This window comes from Anabrus simplex, chromosome 1 (genome assembly GCF_040414725.1).
Source record: "Anabrus simplex isolate iqAnaSimp1 chromosome 1, ASM4041472v1, whole genome shotgun sequence".
NCBI classification, from domain to species: domain Eukaryota; kingdom Metazoa; phylum Arthropoda; class Insecta; order Orthoptera; family Tettigoniidae; genus Anabrus; species Anabrus simplex.
This window is the reverse complement of record NC_090265.1, coordinates 1,181,881,692-1,181,901,451: the sequence shown is the minus strand read 5'-3', so window position 1 is coordinate 1,181,901,451 and position 19,760 is coordinate 1,181,881,692. Positions and strand designations below refer to the sequence as shown.

Below are 19,760 nucleotides of genomic sequence, written 5' to 3'. Positions count from 1 at the left end.
CCCTCTTGGATGAGGTGTGCATTACTGCCGAGCTTGTACTGGACTGAATGCTGAGCTGTTACCACTGTGGAGCCGTCCTGTTGAGGGGAGTTGGAGGGGAAGTAGAGGGAGGGACTGGTGGGGGCGGGACTGAGCAAGTTGGCCATGCGGTTAGGGTCGCCTAGCAGCTGCTGTTGTTGTTCTTACCTACATATTTAAAACACTGGGCTGATATTTGTTACATCGATTTTGGCAGAAAGGCTGAACTGATGGACATTGAAAAGCATTCTGACTAAAGCTCTTGGCCTGTAGATTTACAGAGTGTATTTAAAAGCATAACAATTTCTAGACGTATGTTTTTAAATTATTAAAGATAAATGTAATGTTCTGATGGGCTTATGCGCTACTGGCAAGTCCAAGGCTGCCTGAACCATAGGAGCGCTGAGCAGCAGGCATGGTAGGGGAGGTGGAAGGGTAGTAGGCACGCATGCACAGTCACTGTCTCACTGATCAGCTGGTACTTCGTGAACAGATAAAACCACTGTTTTGCTCCCCACCTGTTAAACAGTGCAATTGAACAACGCACATTACTTAAACATTTCTCTAAATTTAAATGAGAATTCAACGTCTGGTTTAAAATTGAATTTCAAAGCAGCTGGCGATATTCGATTAGCAAGGCTCAATATGGGATAAAGCCCCAATGGCAAATTGTCATTCATTGTTGTGTGTGAATAGCCTTCTAAAATATATCATAGGTAACAACATTCCATTCCTTCTGTTGGGAATGAAATGGCATATGGCTTTTAGTGCCGGGAGTGTCCAAGGACATGTTCGGCTTGCCAGGTGCAGGTCTTTTATCTGACTCCCATAGGCGACCTGCCCGTCGTGATGAGGATGAAATGATGATGAAGACACACACACACCCAGCCCCCGTGGCAGACAAGTTAACCAATTAAGGTTAAAATTCCCGACTCTGGTAGGAATTGAACCCGGGACCCCTGTGACCAAAGGCCAGCATGCTAACCATTTAGCCATCGAGCTGGTCTCTGTTGGGAAAATTTTTGTCCTTGGAGAGATTTCGGAAAGGTTTTGTCTGTTTTGCCACATGCTTATCGCCAAACAATTATTTATTTTCGAATAATATATGAAATAATATATAAAACCAAACCCCATAGTGTCACAGCCCTGAAGGACCAGGGCCTACCAAGCGACTACTGCACAGCCTGAAGACCTGCAGATTACGAGGTACCGTGTGGTCAGCACGATGAATCTTCTCAGCTGCTGTTCTTTGTTTTCTAGACTGTATTTATTTATAATGGTATTAAATAACCTCCTCTTTGAACCTTTTTCAAAATACACCACTTAGATAAAAATATGTGGGCAAAACCACAAAAGAAATGGAATTCACTGATTTGTTTTGGAAGAAATCAGTAACGGTGTCTGCCCCTCTGTAGATGGTGACGGATCAAATGTTACTGAACTACCAGCCAGATATCGTAATTGAAATTTATAGCAAAATATTCACTGCCGCGAAAGATATAATTTTCTTATAAAGGTGCCATTCTTAATTAATTAATTAATTAATTAATTTATAAGTCATTGCACTTATACCTGGTAATTCAAAACCATATACTAGTTGTCAAATAAGTAATACTGAAGACAACAGCTAGCTACTTCAATTTTCTACATAATTTTTGAATTCCTTGGATTTAATGGTTTGTCTCCACATATTCTTATTCTAAAAATTGGAGCCATAGTTATGCTCCTTAAAAATCGGAACATTTCCCAACGGCTCTTAAATGGAACCAGATTAGGGCCTAATTGTAAGAAGTATGTACGAAAATTGTTTAGATTTGGAAAAAATAAGTGAAGATAAAGCGGGACAGAGAGCTCTGATCCCTCAAATTGACTTAAGTGTCCCTTTTCTTTTAAGAGGCTTCAATTTCCAATTCGCTTGGCATTTTGTATCACTATCAATAAACCACTAGGGATATGAAGGTCTCTGTTTACCCTAGTAACTTTTCTACAATTAAGAGCAATCAGGATCCTGATGTATTATCTTTCAGGTTTGAGATTAAGGCTGAATTTGCCCTTTAAAAAAAAAAGGGCGAAACATGTCCCTATAATTTACTTCATAAGTTTTAATTCTTAATTAAAATTACTCCTTATGTATTGAATAGGTGGAATTTAATAAACATTAATATTTCTTTGACTTTAAAGCAACTGCAGTTTACTGAAATGAGTAATATTCCTTGGTTCAAATTTCTTGCAAAACTGAAGGTTTTGTAGCTATGATCATGATTTGAACAATTACATTAAACTTTAAGCTTGCTTGCTTTTTTTGTGCTGCTGGGAGAAGTGCCTTTAAGGAGCGAGTAGCTGTGTGGTTACGGGTCACATTTGTGTCAGCTTGCATTCAGGAGGTAGTGAGTTCGAACCCCACTGTCGGCAACCTGAAGATGGTTTTCCATGGTTTCCCACATTCACACCAGGCAAATACTGAGGCTGTACCTTAATTAAGGCCACAACCATTTAATTCCTATTTCTAGCCCTTTTCTATTCCATTATCGCCATAAGACCTATCTGTATCTGTAAAACGTAAAGCAAAATTGTATAATAACAAAATAAAACATAAAAAAGAAGTGCTGCTTATGAGTAATTTTAAGACATTATGGCCACCATAATTTTGTGTTCATTTCCTTTCAGTCATCCTTGGAATACACGTGTCCTCTTCGGGTTCGTTCAGGACAGCAGAAGAAGCCAGCTGGTTTCCAGGCGCATCTCGTTTGTCTCACTCCGTATGTTAATGGTGAACAGCCCAGTGCAATTACTGCACTTAGCATCAACTCATCGTACGGCCTGTGAGTTACCTACTTTTCTTGTGATCTGTATGTTTAAAAGAGTTTTGTTATAGATACATTCTGAAGTGACTTGAGGGTGAAAGAAATCAGTTACAGGTGTTTCTAATTTCAAACCAAATTCTGCAATAAATAGTAGATGATGATAATAATAATAATAATAATAATAATAATAATAATAATAATAATAATAATAATAATAATAATAATAATAATAATAATAATAATAACAATAATAATAATCATGTATCCCTAATGGGTTTAATGTTACGTTCATACAACTTATAACAGACAAATGTACAGTTGAAACTGGTTTATACATAATTCAAGGGAAACATTTTGAACTACTTATAACTTAGAATTGTGTTATCTTTTTAAAAAACATTGATCTTCGAGGGGAAAAAAAATGTTACTAAAGAAAGATTTTAAACACATGTTGAAAAATGTGGACCTTTATTTTGCTGGATTTTTTTAAAACAGTACTTCATTCAGAAAGAAGGTATGAAAACACTACTTATAGTCACAAAAGTAAATACAAAATCAAACAAGATCAGTCGCAATATTTGCTTTAAATTTTTGTGGGTTAGCGTCAAGTTCTCCATAATAATCTCGTGTGGCTATCACTGACTTGGTGCAGCCCTTGTAAGGCAGACCTTTCGATGAAGGTAGGCGACATTTGCCGCGTATAGGAAACTGCGCGTCATTGTGGTGGAGTGGAAAATTCTAAATTCCCACGAAGGGAATTAGATATTTTTCACCAATAGAGCATGTCAAAAATGTCAAAAACAGATCAGATGTAAGGCTTTTCAGGCATTTGCTCTATTAACCAGCGCTTCGTCTTAGGTCTAACACTAGACTCATCAGAGTGGGATGTGTCAGACACTACCCACTGACGCTGGGGTGTATGCAGGTGAACTTATCAGAAGCCCTTATAAGAGGCACAGTCTGATAACTGCATATGGGAGATTTATAGGGTCTGACACATCCCACTCTGATGAGTCTAGTGTCAGACCTAAGACGAAACGCTGGTTAATAGAGCAAACGCCTGAAAAGCCTTACATCTGATCTGTTTTTGATATTGTGGTGGAGGATAGTGTTATGTGTGGTATATAAGTTGCAGGTAGCGATGGGTCGAAACAGTTCATTCCTATGAACTACTTCACTCATTCACACTCCTTACCATTCAAATTAAGTAGTTCGTTCATGAAGTAATCAAGCCTGATGAAGCTGCTGAGTATATCGTTCAGCAATGACTTCGTTCACAGTATCTCCCTCACTCAATAAAGCTTCATAATAATAATAATATTACCAACAGATGGCAGAGTTATGTAATTATGGACCAAATAGCTTGCTTGCTTACAGCATCTAGATGATATTTGATAGGGACAGGGAAAAGATAAAGATATATTGAAGGAAATGCATTTAATCTGGGGCCATCTTATTTGCATGATGCACTCAACAGTGTCTTTATCTGTCACGTGATACCTGTTTTAGCTGTTCTCTGGCAGAAAACACCAGAGTTACAAACGTTATTCATCATATCATCATATTGTTTCCTCTTAAAATTCAATCTGAAATAGAATGAATATGACTACCACTGCCATAAATATCTATTTTTCTACCTTGTTGAATCTTTCATATAGTTATCCTCCTGTGGGCGGGGGCGGTAGAATAACAACCACGGTATCCACCTGCCTGTTGTAAGAGGTGACTAGAAGTGGCCCCAGGGGCTCTGAAATTTGTAGCGTGGGTTGGCGACTACGGGGCCCTTAGCTGAGTCCTGGCATTGCTTCCACTTACTTGTGCTAGGCTCCTCACTTTCAACTACCTTATCCGACCTCCCTTGGTCAATTCATGTTCTTTTCCAACCCCGACATTATTAGAGCACCCGAGGCCTAGGGAGTCCTTTATTTTCATACCCTTCGTGGCCTTTGGCCGATACCTTCATTTTTCGAAGTGTCGGATCCCTTCAGTTTTTTCTCTCTCATTAGTTTTAATAGAGGATGGTTGCCTAGTTGTACTTCCTCTTAAAACAATAATCACCACCACCACCACCTTTCATATAGTGTGCTGTCACTAGCAAGTAGCTCTCATTTTTAATTGAAGTCCACCCATCCATTGTTAATACAACCGCTTCTGCAGACGACATTGCAAGCATAATACAAGCCTGCGAAGTGTTGAAAGTTTTCAAAGATTGTACTGAGAAAATGAGCAGTGAAAGACTGGTCACTGCGTCAAAAGTTATACTCCTCATTCGGTCATTGAAAAGATGGTATTGCAGATTTGCCAATAACTCTGAAATTTGTGGTGATGTGAAACAGATGGCCGAGAAGCTGGTGGAAGAGATAAATCGTCGTACTTAAAGCACTCTAGGAGAGACGATTCCAGCTTCAGGTCTTTAAAAATTATGTAAAGTCCGTTCATTTTGATTTCTTATTTAATTAGTCTATTCCCCAAGTGCAGTTTTCTTTAATTAATTAAGTGTTGCATATGAGATGAATACTCCTGCAAGGAAGACACTCTTTCGGCTGTGGATTCAGCGCACTTTTTACTTCCAGATTCACAAGGCAAGCATTTTATTTGCGTGTCTGCTGTGCTCACTCTGTCGGATTGTCAGTGTCTTCGTATATATCTTTAATGGTGTAATAACACAGTTGACAGATAGGATGGGACTAGGAGTAAAGGACGAAATAAATGACGTACCTAATCAAAGGAGGGAAGAGAGAGAGTGAGCGAGCGACAGACAAATTGAATGAGTTGTGAATGATATGTTTGAGAACTGTGAAGTGTTTGAACTACCAGTTCATTGAAATTGAGTGGTTAGTTCACACTTCATAGGAGTGATGTGTTCATTTTGAACGACTCATTCACGAGCTACCCATCACTAGTTGCAGGGATGTTGTGAACAGCACAAACATCCAGCCCCAGGTTAAAATCTCCGACCCAGCCAGGAAGTCAGACGAATTCTCTATTAAATGTTATAATGGAAGGCATTTTTCTTCAGTTTCGATTTAGTTAATTTTAAAACATGAAGTTCTTCAGTCTGTCAAAACAAATTCATTATAACTGAAATTATAACAGGTATTTAACTAAAATACCTGGAAAAAAAAATTAACAGATTATACCTGAAAAATATACCATTAATTACAAACAGAATGACACAATTAATTCTTGAAAGAACATCATCAGATTCTATCAAATCACAGTTTTAATATATATATATATATATTAAATATATTATGAATTAATAATTATATATTAGATATTAGATATAAAAACATTAATTTTTAAAATCTTGTTAATACCTTTTTAATACTTGAAAGGTGGAACTTATCTTAATGAAGTGCTGCAGGAGTGCTTCCTCTCTCTTTACTAGTACAGGAAATAGTGCGAGGTGGGGCAGTGCTCTGTCATCGGCGTGAGGCCCGCTGGCCAATTTGTTGGTAACTTTCCATCACATCATGCTCTGATGGCATCATCGGTTTTCACGAAACTGTAGTTTTAGCTTTATTTATTTCTTCTTCTTCCTCTCCTCCCCCTGCTTCTTCACAAATAGGTCACATAGGACCTCACAAAATCAAAGTTTTTGGGTTTTCCTTCTTGGCCAGTTGTTCTCCATTCGTAAGGGCTGTGCTAGTTTCCATTCCTCTGACCATTTACCTCATGTACACTAGTGTGCAAAAGTTAAGCTTAAGTTACGAGTAAGCAGGGCAACAGGAAATAGACCGCAAATCGCACGACATATGCTTCTACCAACCTTACGTGTTCGCTCGGTATCGGAAAGGAGTGTTCCCTGCTTTGACTAGTGGCGTAACCGCAAGGTAAACACAGCCAGTGCCTGTGCCCCATATTCCCTCCGTCGTGTTTGCCCTGTTATAGTGTGCAGAGTGTAGCCTTGTGGTGAACGTGACAACATAATGGCACAACGATGCCATTTGGACTCCGTTTTGCAGGGTAGAATACTCGGCCGCCTGGGAGCAGGCCAGACACAGACCGAAGTCACCATATCCTTGAATGTGCCACAAAGTGTCATTTCTAGGCTTTGGAGACTATTTCGAGACACAGGAGATGTTAAGTCATAGGCCAGTACCAGGTCGACCAAGGGTAACCACCCCACAGCAGAACAGCAGATATCTGGCCTTAACCGCTCGATGAAATCACAGTGCACCTGCAAGACAATTGTCGGCGGAGCTTGCAGCCGGCTCAGAGGGTTGCCGTTTCCCAGCAAACTGTGTACCGGAGGTTTAGAATAGCAGGGCTGTTTGCCCGACGCCCAGCGGTGTGCGTCCTGCTCACTCCAGCACATAGACCGGCCCGTTTACTGTGGAGCCGTCAACATCGAAACTGGACCATGAATGAATGGAGGCATGTGGTCTTCACATGTGGCCGCTTCAGTTTGCAGAACGATTCCCTTACAAGATATTAGAATCATTCTCTACATCACATGATGTATTGAATTAGGAGGATACACTTAATTTTACCTTTGTCAAGTGAACAATTCCCATCACACATTAATCTGGAGAGAAGCCGGGTAGCCGATACAACCACAGGAACTTCGTGGAACGGGACCAGTATGGTGGTGGTGGCGTCATGGTGTGGGGCGGCATCATATTGAATGGCCGTACGGACCTGCACATCTTCATGGGTGGTCCGAGGAACACTGTTAACGCTCGGAGATACCGGGTTGAGGTACTGAGACCACATGTTCGACTCTTCAGAGGTGCGGTTGGTCCAGACTTCCTCTTAATGGACGATAATGCCCAACCGCACCGCGCTGCTCTGGTGGATGTATTTCTGGCTGGGGAAGACATCGCATGGACTGGTCAGTAAGGTCTGTGGATCTGAATCCTATACAACATGCCTGAGATGCATTGGGGAGGCGAATTGCAACCCATCAGCCTCCACCAAGGACCCTGCCCTTTCGGAGGAATGGGATTGACTGCCACAAGAGCTCTTGGACCATCTGATAGAGAGCATGCCACGTTGCTGCTAAGCATATGTGGCCATTAGGGCTAACCATACACTTTATTAACAGCATATTTTGTTTTGGAAGACATTGCCAAGTTTTGTTAGTTGTTGTCAAAGGTGTACCTTAGGTATCAGAACCTTTCTGACACTTTTTTTTTTTTTTGGACGTTTGTGTGACATATGGTGTGTGATTCAGCTTCTGTTTGTTCAGCATGCCGTCTGACATTCCTGTCAGGTGGTATGGCCTTGTTTCGTGGTTATGCTTTACTTTTGGACACTAATGTAGGTTCCTGTTACTCTTTCTCAAATCTCCGTGTCTGGACTATAATTCTGATTTCATTCCAATCTAGTAGATTTGATGATCGTAGTTCAATAAGGTCCTTCTCTATTAATTTATACCATTTTGGTCTAGTGGTTTCTTTTGCAGAAATTTGTATATTTTATGGGAATGTCTGGTGGAGTAAATTCTTTCTATATCTCCTGTAAATGCAGTCGCATCATACCTGTGATTTTGGAAAGACCTACATATATTTTACAATTAGGTTTAGGGTAATAAATTCCATTTTTAATTCTTGGCCCTGAGATTTTTCTCGTAATATTTTTGTTCATTAATCTCTGCCTGTTTGCTTAATCCTTTTTGTTTTAAATCGAAGGTTTCTGAAACATACAGTGCCTCTGGTTTAATCACCATTATATAATGTTGAATATTGCTGTTTCAAGAAAGGCATTTTTGTTGTAAACACTTTTTGTTAAGGAATAGCAGTTTCCATCTTCTGAATTCCTGATATTATTTACTTCTTTTCATCATCATTCTCTGTAATCCATTCACTTAGGTATATCAATTCTTTCAGTCTGGAGATTCTGTTGGTACAAATGTTAATTTTCTGTGGCACATTTTTGATGCCAGTCACAAATTTAGTTTTTTCATATGATGTTTGAAGTCCAATTTTTACTGCTTGTTTTTGTAGTATAGTAAGTCGTTTACGTGCATGCAGGATGTTTTTTGGCAGTTAGTACCATATCATCAGTAAAGGCTAGATTGTCAATTTTAGTGCCTGTAATCTTTGGTCCTAAATGGTAAGTTAATGCACCTGCTTTCCTCAATTCTCTGACCACTTTTTCAAGAGCACAATGAGATCTAATGGAGAGAGTCCATCTCCTTGTCAGACTCCTGTGTTTATTTGAAATTTATAACTAAATTCACCCGTAAGGTCTATCTTTGCTATTGTTTTGGTGGGCATTTCCTTGATAATATTTCTTATTTTAGACCAAGTGCAAATTCTGTTAAGATATTGCAAAGTGATTCTCAGTCTATGCAGTCATCTACTTTTTTTAAAATCAACAAATGTGATAACATAATATTTGTTGAGTGTGTTACTGAAACAAGATACTGAATATATCAAGTTAAGAATTTGTTCTACATATGACCTTCCTTTCGGAATGATATAGATGTTGATTCCCATAGGGAATCTGAAATATTTGTCCCGAATAAGTAAATTTATAATACCGACATAAATGGTCTGTTAATATGTCAATAACGGACCATTTATATTGTATTATCAACTCAATACAAATTTCAGATAAAATATCGAGACATCGTCTGTCAAACGAGATACTATATACCATGCACAACTGGTTCTTGTATTGTATGACAGAGAGCAGCACAGAGTGGTGGTGGAGAGTTACGAAAATATTTCAAGCTAAGAAAAAGAGACAAATACATGCACAAATAGAGCAAAGAACATCATACGAAAATACTAACTTCTCGGGTCATGATTTCTTTATTTTGTTCTGTGGGAAATAATGAAGCATACAGGCTTAAAAAAGAACGAGAGATTATTCCTCAGAATTGCATGACAAAAAATTTATCCTTGCACAAACAACTATAGTTTCATGAACAACAATTCTTATTTTACAACAGTGATAAATGCCAATATTTCTTTTTGGAATCAAAACCGTTCGCATTTCGATAACTACAAAACACTTTATGTTACAACCATAAATGCAGAACCATGTATAAGTCTATACCATGTATAGAGATTGGCGCTGAGGGGTTAAGATATTTCTTCAGTTTTTCAACTTTCAAAAGAGAGTTGACATCAAGTGTCATTAGCCAAGTCATGATTTTGATTAAATTTTGTTCTTATGGAGATTTGAGGTACTCCAACTTATCTTCTTGCATACTTCTGTAGTCTCCCCAGAATCTGAATAGACAACATGCAGATTTTCAATTGAGGGATAATTTATTTTAGAAGGTGTTTTCTTTATGTTGATTTACTTGGTTTAGGCTTTGACTACAGTTTGTCAAATTAAATTCAAAGATCCACTTCTGAGGGTCTGAACTATGACTGTCAGATAAACATCCAGATACGTAGGCTGCAGTTTTGTATTTTGGTAGATAAATATTTACTTGCATACTAATAATGGATTTTACCTATGGTATTGTTATGTGGAGGATGTAACATTTTTATTGCATTGGCAGTATGGTTACTGAAAACACAGTGAAATTTAGTGCAGTGGTATACCTGCTCCTGGGTGTTCCATTTGTTTAGTGCTATTTCTTTTGAAATTGTATCACAAGAGTCCAATAAGACTATTATTAGGCTACAATATGGAAGTTCCAGGCAAATAAAGATTAAGGACTGAAATCAGCACAAAGAAAGGAACTTCAAAATTAATACAGAAATTGTTGTAGAAAATAAAAAGGCTGGAAATCTTACATGGACTCAAGAGGTAAGATTCCAGTTATGTATCTTATCAGATCATTCCAACCATACGATATACACTGCCTAAAAAACAAAACAAGAAAAACATTGAAGCAGCCAGAAGAAATGGTCGTATGTTAATGTAACTTCGTACACACCATTGGTGGGTATGTAAATGATTATGAGTTACAATTCTCTGTGACAGGTAGAATGGCCATCAGAGTGCAATGGTGTTGTTCATGTTTAGTGTTGTTACCAGGCCTGTTAGGATGTATAAAAGGCGTGAACAGCATCAGATGTTGAATGGTCACTGTGAAGGACACAGGGACGCCACATACTTGTGTGAGACAGCGTTATCAGCATCTGACAGAGTTTGAAAAGGGTCTCATTGTAGGTCACCATTTGGCTGGCTGGTTGAATCATGCAATATACAGATTTGTGGAGCATTCATATGTGATAGTGGCCTGATATTGAACTGCATGGAAACGTGGGTGCAGGCATTCTCGTCGTCAAGGTTCCAGTTGGCCTGGAGGATCGCCTTATTGTGCACCAAGCACATCATAACTCCTTCACATCTGCACCTGCCATCCAAGAACAAGTGATGGACTCCCTCCAACATTCTGTGTCATCCCGCACCGTTGGTCGGAGAATGGCAGCAGCCGGACTAGGGAATTACTGTCCCATGTGTAGGATGCCCCACCACAACACAAACGGCTGTGTTTGGAGCGGTGCAAGGACTGGGAAGCATGGACTGCTGATGAATGGCATCACATTGTGTTCAGCAATGAATTGCAGTTCTGCACTATCCCAGATAACTATCGTCTGCGAGTATGGTGACGACCTAATCAGTGGTCCCTTTCTTCCAATGTTTTGGAGAGGCACAGGGTTGTTACTCCTGGCCTCATGGTGTGGGGAGCCATCAGGTATGACTTCAGGTCATGGCTGGTAGTGATTTAGTGAACTCCGATGGCACAATGGTACATCGTGGACATCCTGCATTCTCTTGTGTTACTTCTCATGCGACAGTATCGTGGTACCATTATTCAACAGGACAATGCTTGTCCACACACATGCCAAGTGTCTCTGTGAACTGTCTGCATGATGTTGAGGTACTCCTGTGTCCAGCAAATCCCCAGGTCTGTTCCCGATGGAACATGTGTGGAACCAGCTTGAACATCAACTCCATCCCAGTGCCAATATCCAGTATATCAAGGACCAGTTATAACAGTTGTGGGCCAGCTTGCTTCAGGAGAGGATACAATGGCTTTATGATACCTTTCCCAATCGAATCAGTGCATGCATCCAGGCCAGAGGGGGTACGTCGTCATACTGATAAGTGGACTCGTATTGCCAAGTTAGTCGAATTTGTGATCTCTGAAATAACATCACACACCCTTTCAACACGTGAAGTTTCATTCTGTTTCCTCCTTCCCCGCCCCCCTCCATCTGGGTGCTTCAGAGTTTTTGTCAGGCAGTGTAATTTTGCTTCTTCTCTAATACTAATTAAGAGGATATACGAGAGTTGAGTCATAAGTCATGGCAACTAATTTTTTTTCTCGCAAACAGGAGACAACACGGAAAATCTAAGATACGCATTTGGAAATATAGGGCATGTAGTTATGCGTAGTGCTAGAAGACAAATTCTGACTTCATCAGATTCTCGTGGGGAAAGTGACAGAACACAGGCCATTGGTAAACATTGTTTTATTATGGTATAGGCAGCAAGTACACAAGACTACGTACAAAGGACAGGTCTTCACTGGTTACAGACCTTCAAAATAATTAAGCACGGTTTCCACTGTGCATTGCCAGCGGTGGGGCAGGCGGTGAATACCATTCGCTGCATGTGTATCGCTAACGTCTCCACTCACCTTTCCACTGTTCTATAGGGCATGGCATGCACACCTAATGCTTCCCGCAGCTCTGCATGGCATTGGCGTGCATTTCTGCCGCGGAGAACTGCTATTTTAATATACGATCGTAGCTCCTGCTTGTTGACTTCCATTTTGCAATGCTCTCACTCACACACTGAACCTGGGGGCATGTTTAGACCCACACTGTTGTTTACATACACCATCTAGGGGCATCATACACAAGTACATACCATATGTTTCCTAATGCATATCTTAGATTTTCCGTGTTGTCTCTTGTTCATGAGAAAAAAAATAGTTGCCATGACTTATGACTCGACCTACGTATGTTATGGTGAAAGTAAAATGTTTCTTCGTAATCAGTGCCACCTATTTTGTTAAGATGCAAAATAAATTGGGAAACCTTGATATTACTAGTAGGCAGCATGCATGCGGTGAAGGATCGATGATTTTATTATTCATTATTTGATTTATTGTTGCAAATTTAATAAGTACTGTAGTTTTTTTTTTTTTTTCCGAAGACAATTTTAGAGTAATAACTGGCAAGCATTTATCTCACTTCAGTAGTAAATTGCTATGAAGTCAAATAACCTTCTTAACATCCCCATTCGATGGACAAATCACCATGAACAATGTCATATACCCTCACTCCATAATGAACACAGTGGAGTGGACTTTAATAATAATAATAATGTTATTTGCTTTATGTCCCACTAACTACTTTTACAGTTTTCGGAGACGCTGAGGTGCTGGAATTTAGTCCCGCAGGAGTTTTTTTTTATGTGCCAGTAAATCTACCGACATGAGGCTGACATATTTGAGCACTTTCAAATACCACCGGACTGAATCAGGATCGAACCTGCCAAGTTGGGGTCAGAAGGCCAGCGCCTCAACCGTCTGAACAACTCAGCCTGGCAAACCCAGGCTTTTGGCAAGTGCTCTGGTGATTAGGGATTGTATACCACCACCTCCAGTACTCTGCTGACTGACATTTAGATGGTAAAAGAAAGTTCAACTGATGGGACTCGAACCAGTAAATAACAGTTTGGCAGCATTAAGAGATGACACCGTAATGACCATGACTACAAAGCAAGCTTGTCACTGCACTGCTTGCATGCAAGTCATATACTGTAGTTAGTGGCAACAAATTGCTAGCTTGGAAAGCCATTAAAAAGTCTTTGATAACTGTACAGAAAATGTGATGTATTTTATAGTTATTCACATAGATTACATTATAATAACTTGTTTTTCGTATAGCATCACATAGCTGCAGATTCATCACGATGTGCAGTCATCTTGATTCTTACATCAGAGTGCTAGATACGAACATAGTCCCAAATAAGAGCATGAACTATCACACTATTCCTCCAGATTGCATATAAACTAAAGTCATGGTATGCATTTTCCACCCAACCTCACGATAAATGTGCAATCTACTGCATAAATTTAAACCACACATTTATATGGCTGTCGTAGTACAGGCTTTGAGTGTTAGATCAGCTGCCACTAACATGTGGAATTGTCATGCTCTTTAGGCTGATATCTGGCCACCGTATACCTTTTACTCTTATTTAACCTGAATACTGCCATGTTCACTATTCCAAAATTCTATCTTCTCCATATATAATAAAATTCTTCCGGGCTGTTATGCCGTGGTCCACTCCTCTCGCTTCTCCCAGACGTTTCGACTGCTGCTGTGGTAGTCATCTTCTGTGGCGTCGTGTAGATACGCTCTCCTGTATCCCGCTGGCGACTGCAAAAGTTGTTTGGGAAGCAGCTGTATTTATATGTAAGTGTGTGGCCTCCAATTGGTTCGCGCTGTGCAAACCGACATCTGATTGACTATCTGAAAGCACGACCTCTGATTGGGTCGCGCCGAGCAGCTTGACGTTTGGTTGGCTATGTAAGCATGCGACCTCTGATTGGTTCGCGCCGGGCATGGATTCTGACTGGGTCGCTCCGAGAAGTCTGTCGTCTGATTGGATCTCTGAGTGCACGACCTCCGATTGGGTCGTGCCGAGCAATGGAACCTCTGGTTGCTTGACTGTAATGTCCCTGATCTTAGTAAACTTCGGCCTACGTTATATAAAGGGGTGTACCAGGCCTTGCTGAGTTTCATTCCTTCCTCCTTTCCATTAAAGTTATCCGGATGTTTATGTATTTCGATTGCTTCCCTGTAGAGACGGGCGTGAAAGTGGGATGTTGTGGCCAGTATGTCAGTATCCTCGTAACGGATCTCATGATTTCCGTCAAGCAGTGCATGCTCCGCTACTGCTGATTTGTCGTATTGCCCCAAGCGACAATTCCTTTTGTGCTCCGTCAGGCGAGTATTGACACTTCTGCCAGTCGTGCCAATATAAACAGCTCCACAGCTGCACGATATCCTATAGACCCCAGTAGATGTTAAAGGGTCACGTGGATCTTTTTCAGAACGTAACATGTTTCGTAGCTGTTGGGTCCGCTGAAAAATGATTTTAACTTCGTTACGTTCAAGGAGCCTTCCAATACGATCCGTGACGTCCCGTATATACGGCAAATAAGCGATACCTTTCTTCCTGGGTTCTTCTCGCTTCCTATTCGCTGGCTGTCTTCTGGGGTGGAGTGCTCTCCTGACCTCTTGTACCGTGTAGCCATTGGTTTGTAAGGCTAGATCAAGATGCCGTAGTTCCTTCTCGATGTACTCTGGTTCACAGACACGAAGGGCGCGATCCACCAAAGTCTTCATCATGGCGCGCTTCTGCCCAGGATGGTGATTCGAAGTTTTGTTTAAATATCGGTCTGTGTGTGTTGGTTTTCGGTATACTTGATGCCCTAAGGATCCATCATTCTTCCTCTTCACCAGCACGTCCAGGAAAGCTAATTCTCCATCCTTTTCCTTCTCCACAGTGAATTGTATACGAGGATGAATACTGTTCAGATGTGTAAGAAAACCGTCAAGTGCCTCCTCTCCATGTCCCCATATTACAAAAGTGTCATCAGCAAAGCGGAACCAACAGCTGGGTTTATTTACAGCAGTCTGCAGGGCTTCCTCTTCAAAGAACTCCATATAAAAATTAGCAATAACAGGGCTAAGTGGGCTTCCCATGGCAACACCGTCTGTCTGTTCATAAAATTCATGTTTCCATTGGAAAAATGTCGTCGTAAGTACATGTTCAAATAAAACTATTGTCTCCTCTGCAAAGAGATGTTGAATATGTTCAAGAGTATCCTTGATTGGTACCATAGTGAACAGCGAGACGATGTCAAAACTAACAAGTATATCCCCCGGTTGGACTCGTAAGTGTCGCAATCTCTTTATGAAATGGGCCGAGTCTCTGATGTGTGAGTCCTTAGTCCCTACGTAAGGTTTCAGTAAATTGCTTAAATATTTTGCGACTTCATAAGTTGGAGAGCCAATGGTACTAACGATGGGACGAAGAGGGACGTCTGGCTTATGGACCTTAGGAAGACCATATAGTCTTGGACACAAGGCTTCTGATTTCTTCAGCTTCTTCTGTTCTTCTGGTGAAATAGAAGATTTCTTAATCAGAGTATTGGTCTTGCGCAGGATACTCATAGTCGGGTCACGGGGAAGTTTTTTGTAGATCGATGGATCAAGAAGTTCTTTGATCTTATGTTCATAATCCACGGTGTTCAAGATAACAGTAGCATTACCTTTGTCAGCTGCTAATATGATAATACTTTCGTCGGCTTTTAAATTCTTTAGAGCAAGCCCCTCCTTCTTGCTAAGATTACGTTTTGGTAACTTGGCCTTGCAGAGTATCTTGGAACAGTCGTGACGTATTTCCTCAGAAACCACTGGCGGCAACTGACGTATTCCTGATTCTATGTTGGAAATAATATCTTCTATTGGGATGGTCGCCAATGTAACAGCAAAATTGCCTCCTTTTGCAAGAACAGTAGTTTCATCTTCTGTTAAACAACGGTTAGATAAATTAACGACTGTCTGGGCAGTGTCCACTCTGTCGATCGGATCCCTCGTCCTCATATTGCCACTTACGCGTTCGTACTTTTTCTTCTGCCGTAGCGTATCCTTCTTCTCCTGATGTTCCATGGTGTTGTAAGTAATCCTGTTAATTCGGTCCCAGTCACTCCAGTGCATCGAGTTGCCTGTCGTCAAATGTAGTGATAAAAGCCGTTCATCATTGAGGGCCAGTTCTTTACGAGTAAAATGAATACATTCCCTAAGAAGGGCTTGTTCAGACTATATGGTCTTCCTAAGGTCCATAAGCCAGACGTCCCTCTTCGTCCCATCGTTAGTACCATTGGCTCTCCAACTTATGAAGTCGCAAAATATTTAAGCAATTTACTGAAACCTTACGTAGGGACTAAGGACTCACACATCAGAGACTCGGCCCATTTCATAAAGAGATTGCGACACTTACGAGTCCAACCGGGGGATATACTTGTTAGTTTTGACGTCGTCTCGCTGTTCACTATGGTACCAATCAAGGATACTCTTGAACATATTCAACATCTCTTTGCAGAGGAGACAATAGTTTTATTTGAACATGTACTTACGACGACATTTTTCCAATGGAAACATGAATTTTATGAACAGACAGACGGTGTTGCCATGGGAAGCCCACTTAGCCCTGTTATTGCTAATTTTTATATGGAGTTCTTTGAAAAGGAAGCCCTGCAGACTGCTGTAAATAAACCCAGCTGTTGGTTCCGCTTTGTTGATGACACTTTTGTAATATGGGGACATGGAGAGGAGGCACTTGACGGTTTTCTTACACATCTGAACAGTATTCATCCTCGTATACAATTCACTGTGGAGAAGGAAAAGGATGGAGAATTAGCTTTCCTGGACGTGCTGGTGAAGAGGAAGAATGATGGATCCTTAGGGCATCAAGTATACCGAAAACCAACACACACAGACCGATATTTAAACAAAACTTCGAATCACCATCCTGGGCAGAAGCACGCCATGATGAAGACTTTGGTGGATCGCGCCCTTCGTGTCTGTGAACCAGAGTACATCGAGAAGGAACTACGGCATCTTGATCTAGCCTTACAAACCAATGGCTACACGGTACAAGAGGTCAGGAGAGCACTCCACCCCAGAAGACAGCCAGCGAATAGGAAGCGAGACGAACCCAGGAAGAAAGGTATCGCTTATTTGCCGTATATACGGGACGTCACGGATCGTATTGGAAGGCTCCTTGAACGTAACGAAGTTAAAATCATTTTTCAGCGGACCCAACAGCTACGAAACATGTTACGTTCTGAAAAAGATCCACGTGACCCTTTAACATCTACTGGGGTCTATAGGATATCGTGCAGCTGTGGAGCTGTTTATATTGGCACGACTGGCAGAAGTGTCAATACTCGCCTGACGGAGCACAAAAGGAATTGTCGCTTGGGGCAATACGACAAATCAGCAGTAGCGGAGCATGCACTGCTTGACGGAAATCATGAGATCCGTTACGAGGATACTGACATACTGGCCACAACATCCCACTTTCACGCCCGTCTCTACAGGGAAGCAATCGAAATACATAAACATCCGTATAACTTTAATAGAAAGGAGGAAGGAATGAAACTCAGCAAGGCCTGGTACACCCCTTTATATAACGTATGGCCGAAGTTTACTAAGATCAGGGACATTACAGTCAACCAACCAGAGGTTCCATTGCTCGGCACGACCCAATCGGAGGTCGTGCACTCAGAGATCCAATCAGACGACAGACTTCTCGGAGCGACCCAGTCAGAATCCATGCCCGGCGCGAACCAATCAGAGGTCGCGTGCTTAGATAGCCAACCAAACGTCAAGCTGCTCGGCGCGACCCAATCAGAGGTCGTGCTTTCAGATAGTCAATCAGATGTCCGTTTGCACAGCGCGAACCAATTGGAGGCCACACACTTACATATAAATACAGCTGCTTCCCAAACAACTTTTGCAGTCGCCAGCGGGATACAGGAGAGCGTATCTACACGACGCCACAGAAGATGACTACCGCAGCAGTAGTCGAAACGTCTGGGAGAAGCGAGAGGAGTGGACTACGGCATAACAGCCCGGAAGAATTTTATTATATTGACACCGGCCGTGAAAGCCTTCATACTATCTTCTCCACTGCAGATACCTTTGAGGATTTCACCAGTCACCCCGTGTTTGGGCCCTCCATATTTATGAGCCCTGGAGAGAGGGTATCCCAGCATTTTAAAGCCCCCAAGCATTACGTTTCCTGTCTGTCTGCAGATCCAAAGATCATCCCTATAGGGAACCCCCTATCTGCTACCGGGGGATGTGCTCTGAAGGGGTCAGGTTCGCCTGGTTACTTAATGATAGTTGACCCCATCCACAAAGGCTGAGGTCATTTGCAGGGTGTAGGTAGGGTGTATTATTATTACTAATTTTTTTTTTACAAGTGGCTTTTTACGTCGTACTGACACAAAAGGTCTTATGTCAACGACGATAGGATAGGATAGGAAAGAGCTATGAGTGGAAAGGAAGTGGCTATTGCCTTAGTTACGGTACAGCCCCATCATTTGCCTGGTGTGAAAATGGGAAACCACAGAAAACCATCTTTAGGGCTGGCGACAGTGGGTTTCAAACCCACTATCTCCTAAATGCAAGCTCACAGCTGTGTGCTCCTGACGCATGGCTCAATTCGCTCGGTATTATTATTATTATTATTATTATTATTATTATTATTATTATTATCAATATTATTATTTAACAGTAGTATAATGAGTGACAGTGAATTATCATATTACCTTTTGTAATTAATTAAGTTTGAAATTTTGTGTTTTAATGATACGTGATTTAATTTGTACATTAAGGAGTGGGGAATCTTTTAGGTGCATGTGATTGTTGCAGTTATTCTGGCTGCTTTTTTTTCTGCAATGTATATTTCTATCCTTCTGTTATATATAATGATTTTCTGTTTTTTTTTTTTTTTTTCGATATGTAATATTTTAAGATCTGTGCTGACGTCTGGAAGTGGTGGCTGTTGTAATATATGTATTCTTTGTACCTGGTGTGTAAATTACCTTTTTGTTTGGCTGATATGTATGGCTATATTATTTTGTTCTTGGCATTTGAGTTCATATATTCCTCATTTGAAAAGAAAATTAGTGAAAGCATTCTAATTTTAAAACTACTAGTACACTTCCACAGAATGTGATGACGTCACTGAAACATGTGATGAAAAGTTACTGGTAAACTAGCCAGCTTATTAAATATATTAAATACTCATTAAATCTCCCATAAATAATTTTTGAAACAATTTAAAATACAACAACAACAATAATAATAATAATAATAATAATAATAATAATAATAATAATAATAATAATAAATGTACAGTTTTGCGTAAGCCAATGACATCACTGGAGCAGTAACAGTAAGTTACTGACAAACTAGCAGCTGG

The 19,760-nt window shown here is 40.7% G+C and overlaps 1 protein-coding gene across 2 annotated transcripts in view; it reads left to right on the top strand.

Moving 5' to 3' along the window:
- Tomosyn (syntaxin-binding protein tomosyn) overlaps nucleotides 1-19,760 on the top strand; it is a 1,160,105-nt gene that overhangs the window by 823,521 nt on the left and 316,824 nt on the right. For both annotated transcript variants that reach the window (XM_067137527.2, XM_067137528.2), the window contains exon 11: nucleotides 2,686-2,840. In XM_067137527.2, coding sequence (XP_066993628.2) covers nucleotides 2,686-2,840 — 155 coding nt within the window. The remainder of the gene's footprint in view (nucleotides 1-2,685; nucleotides 2,841-19,760) is intronic.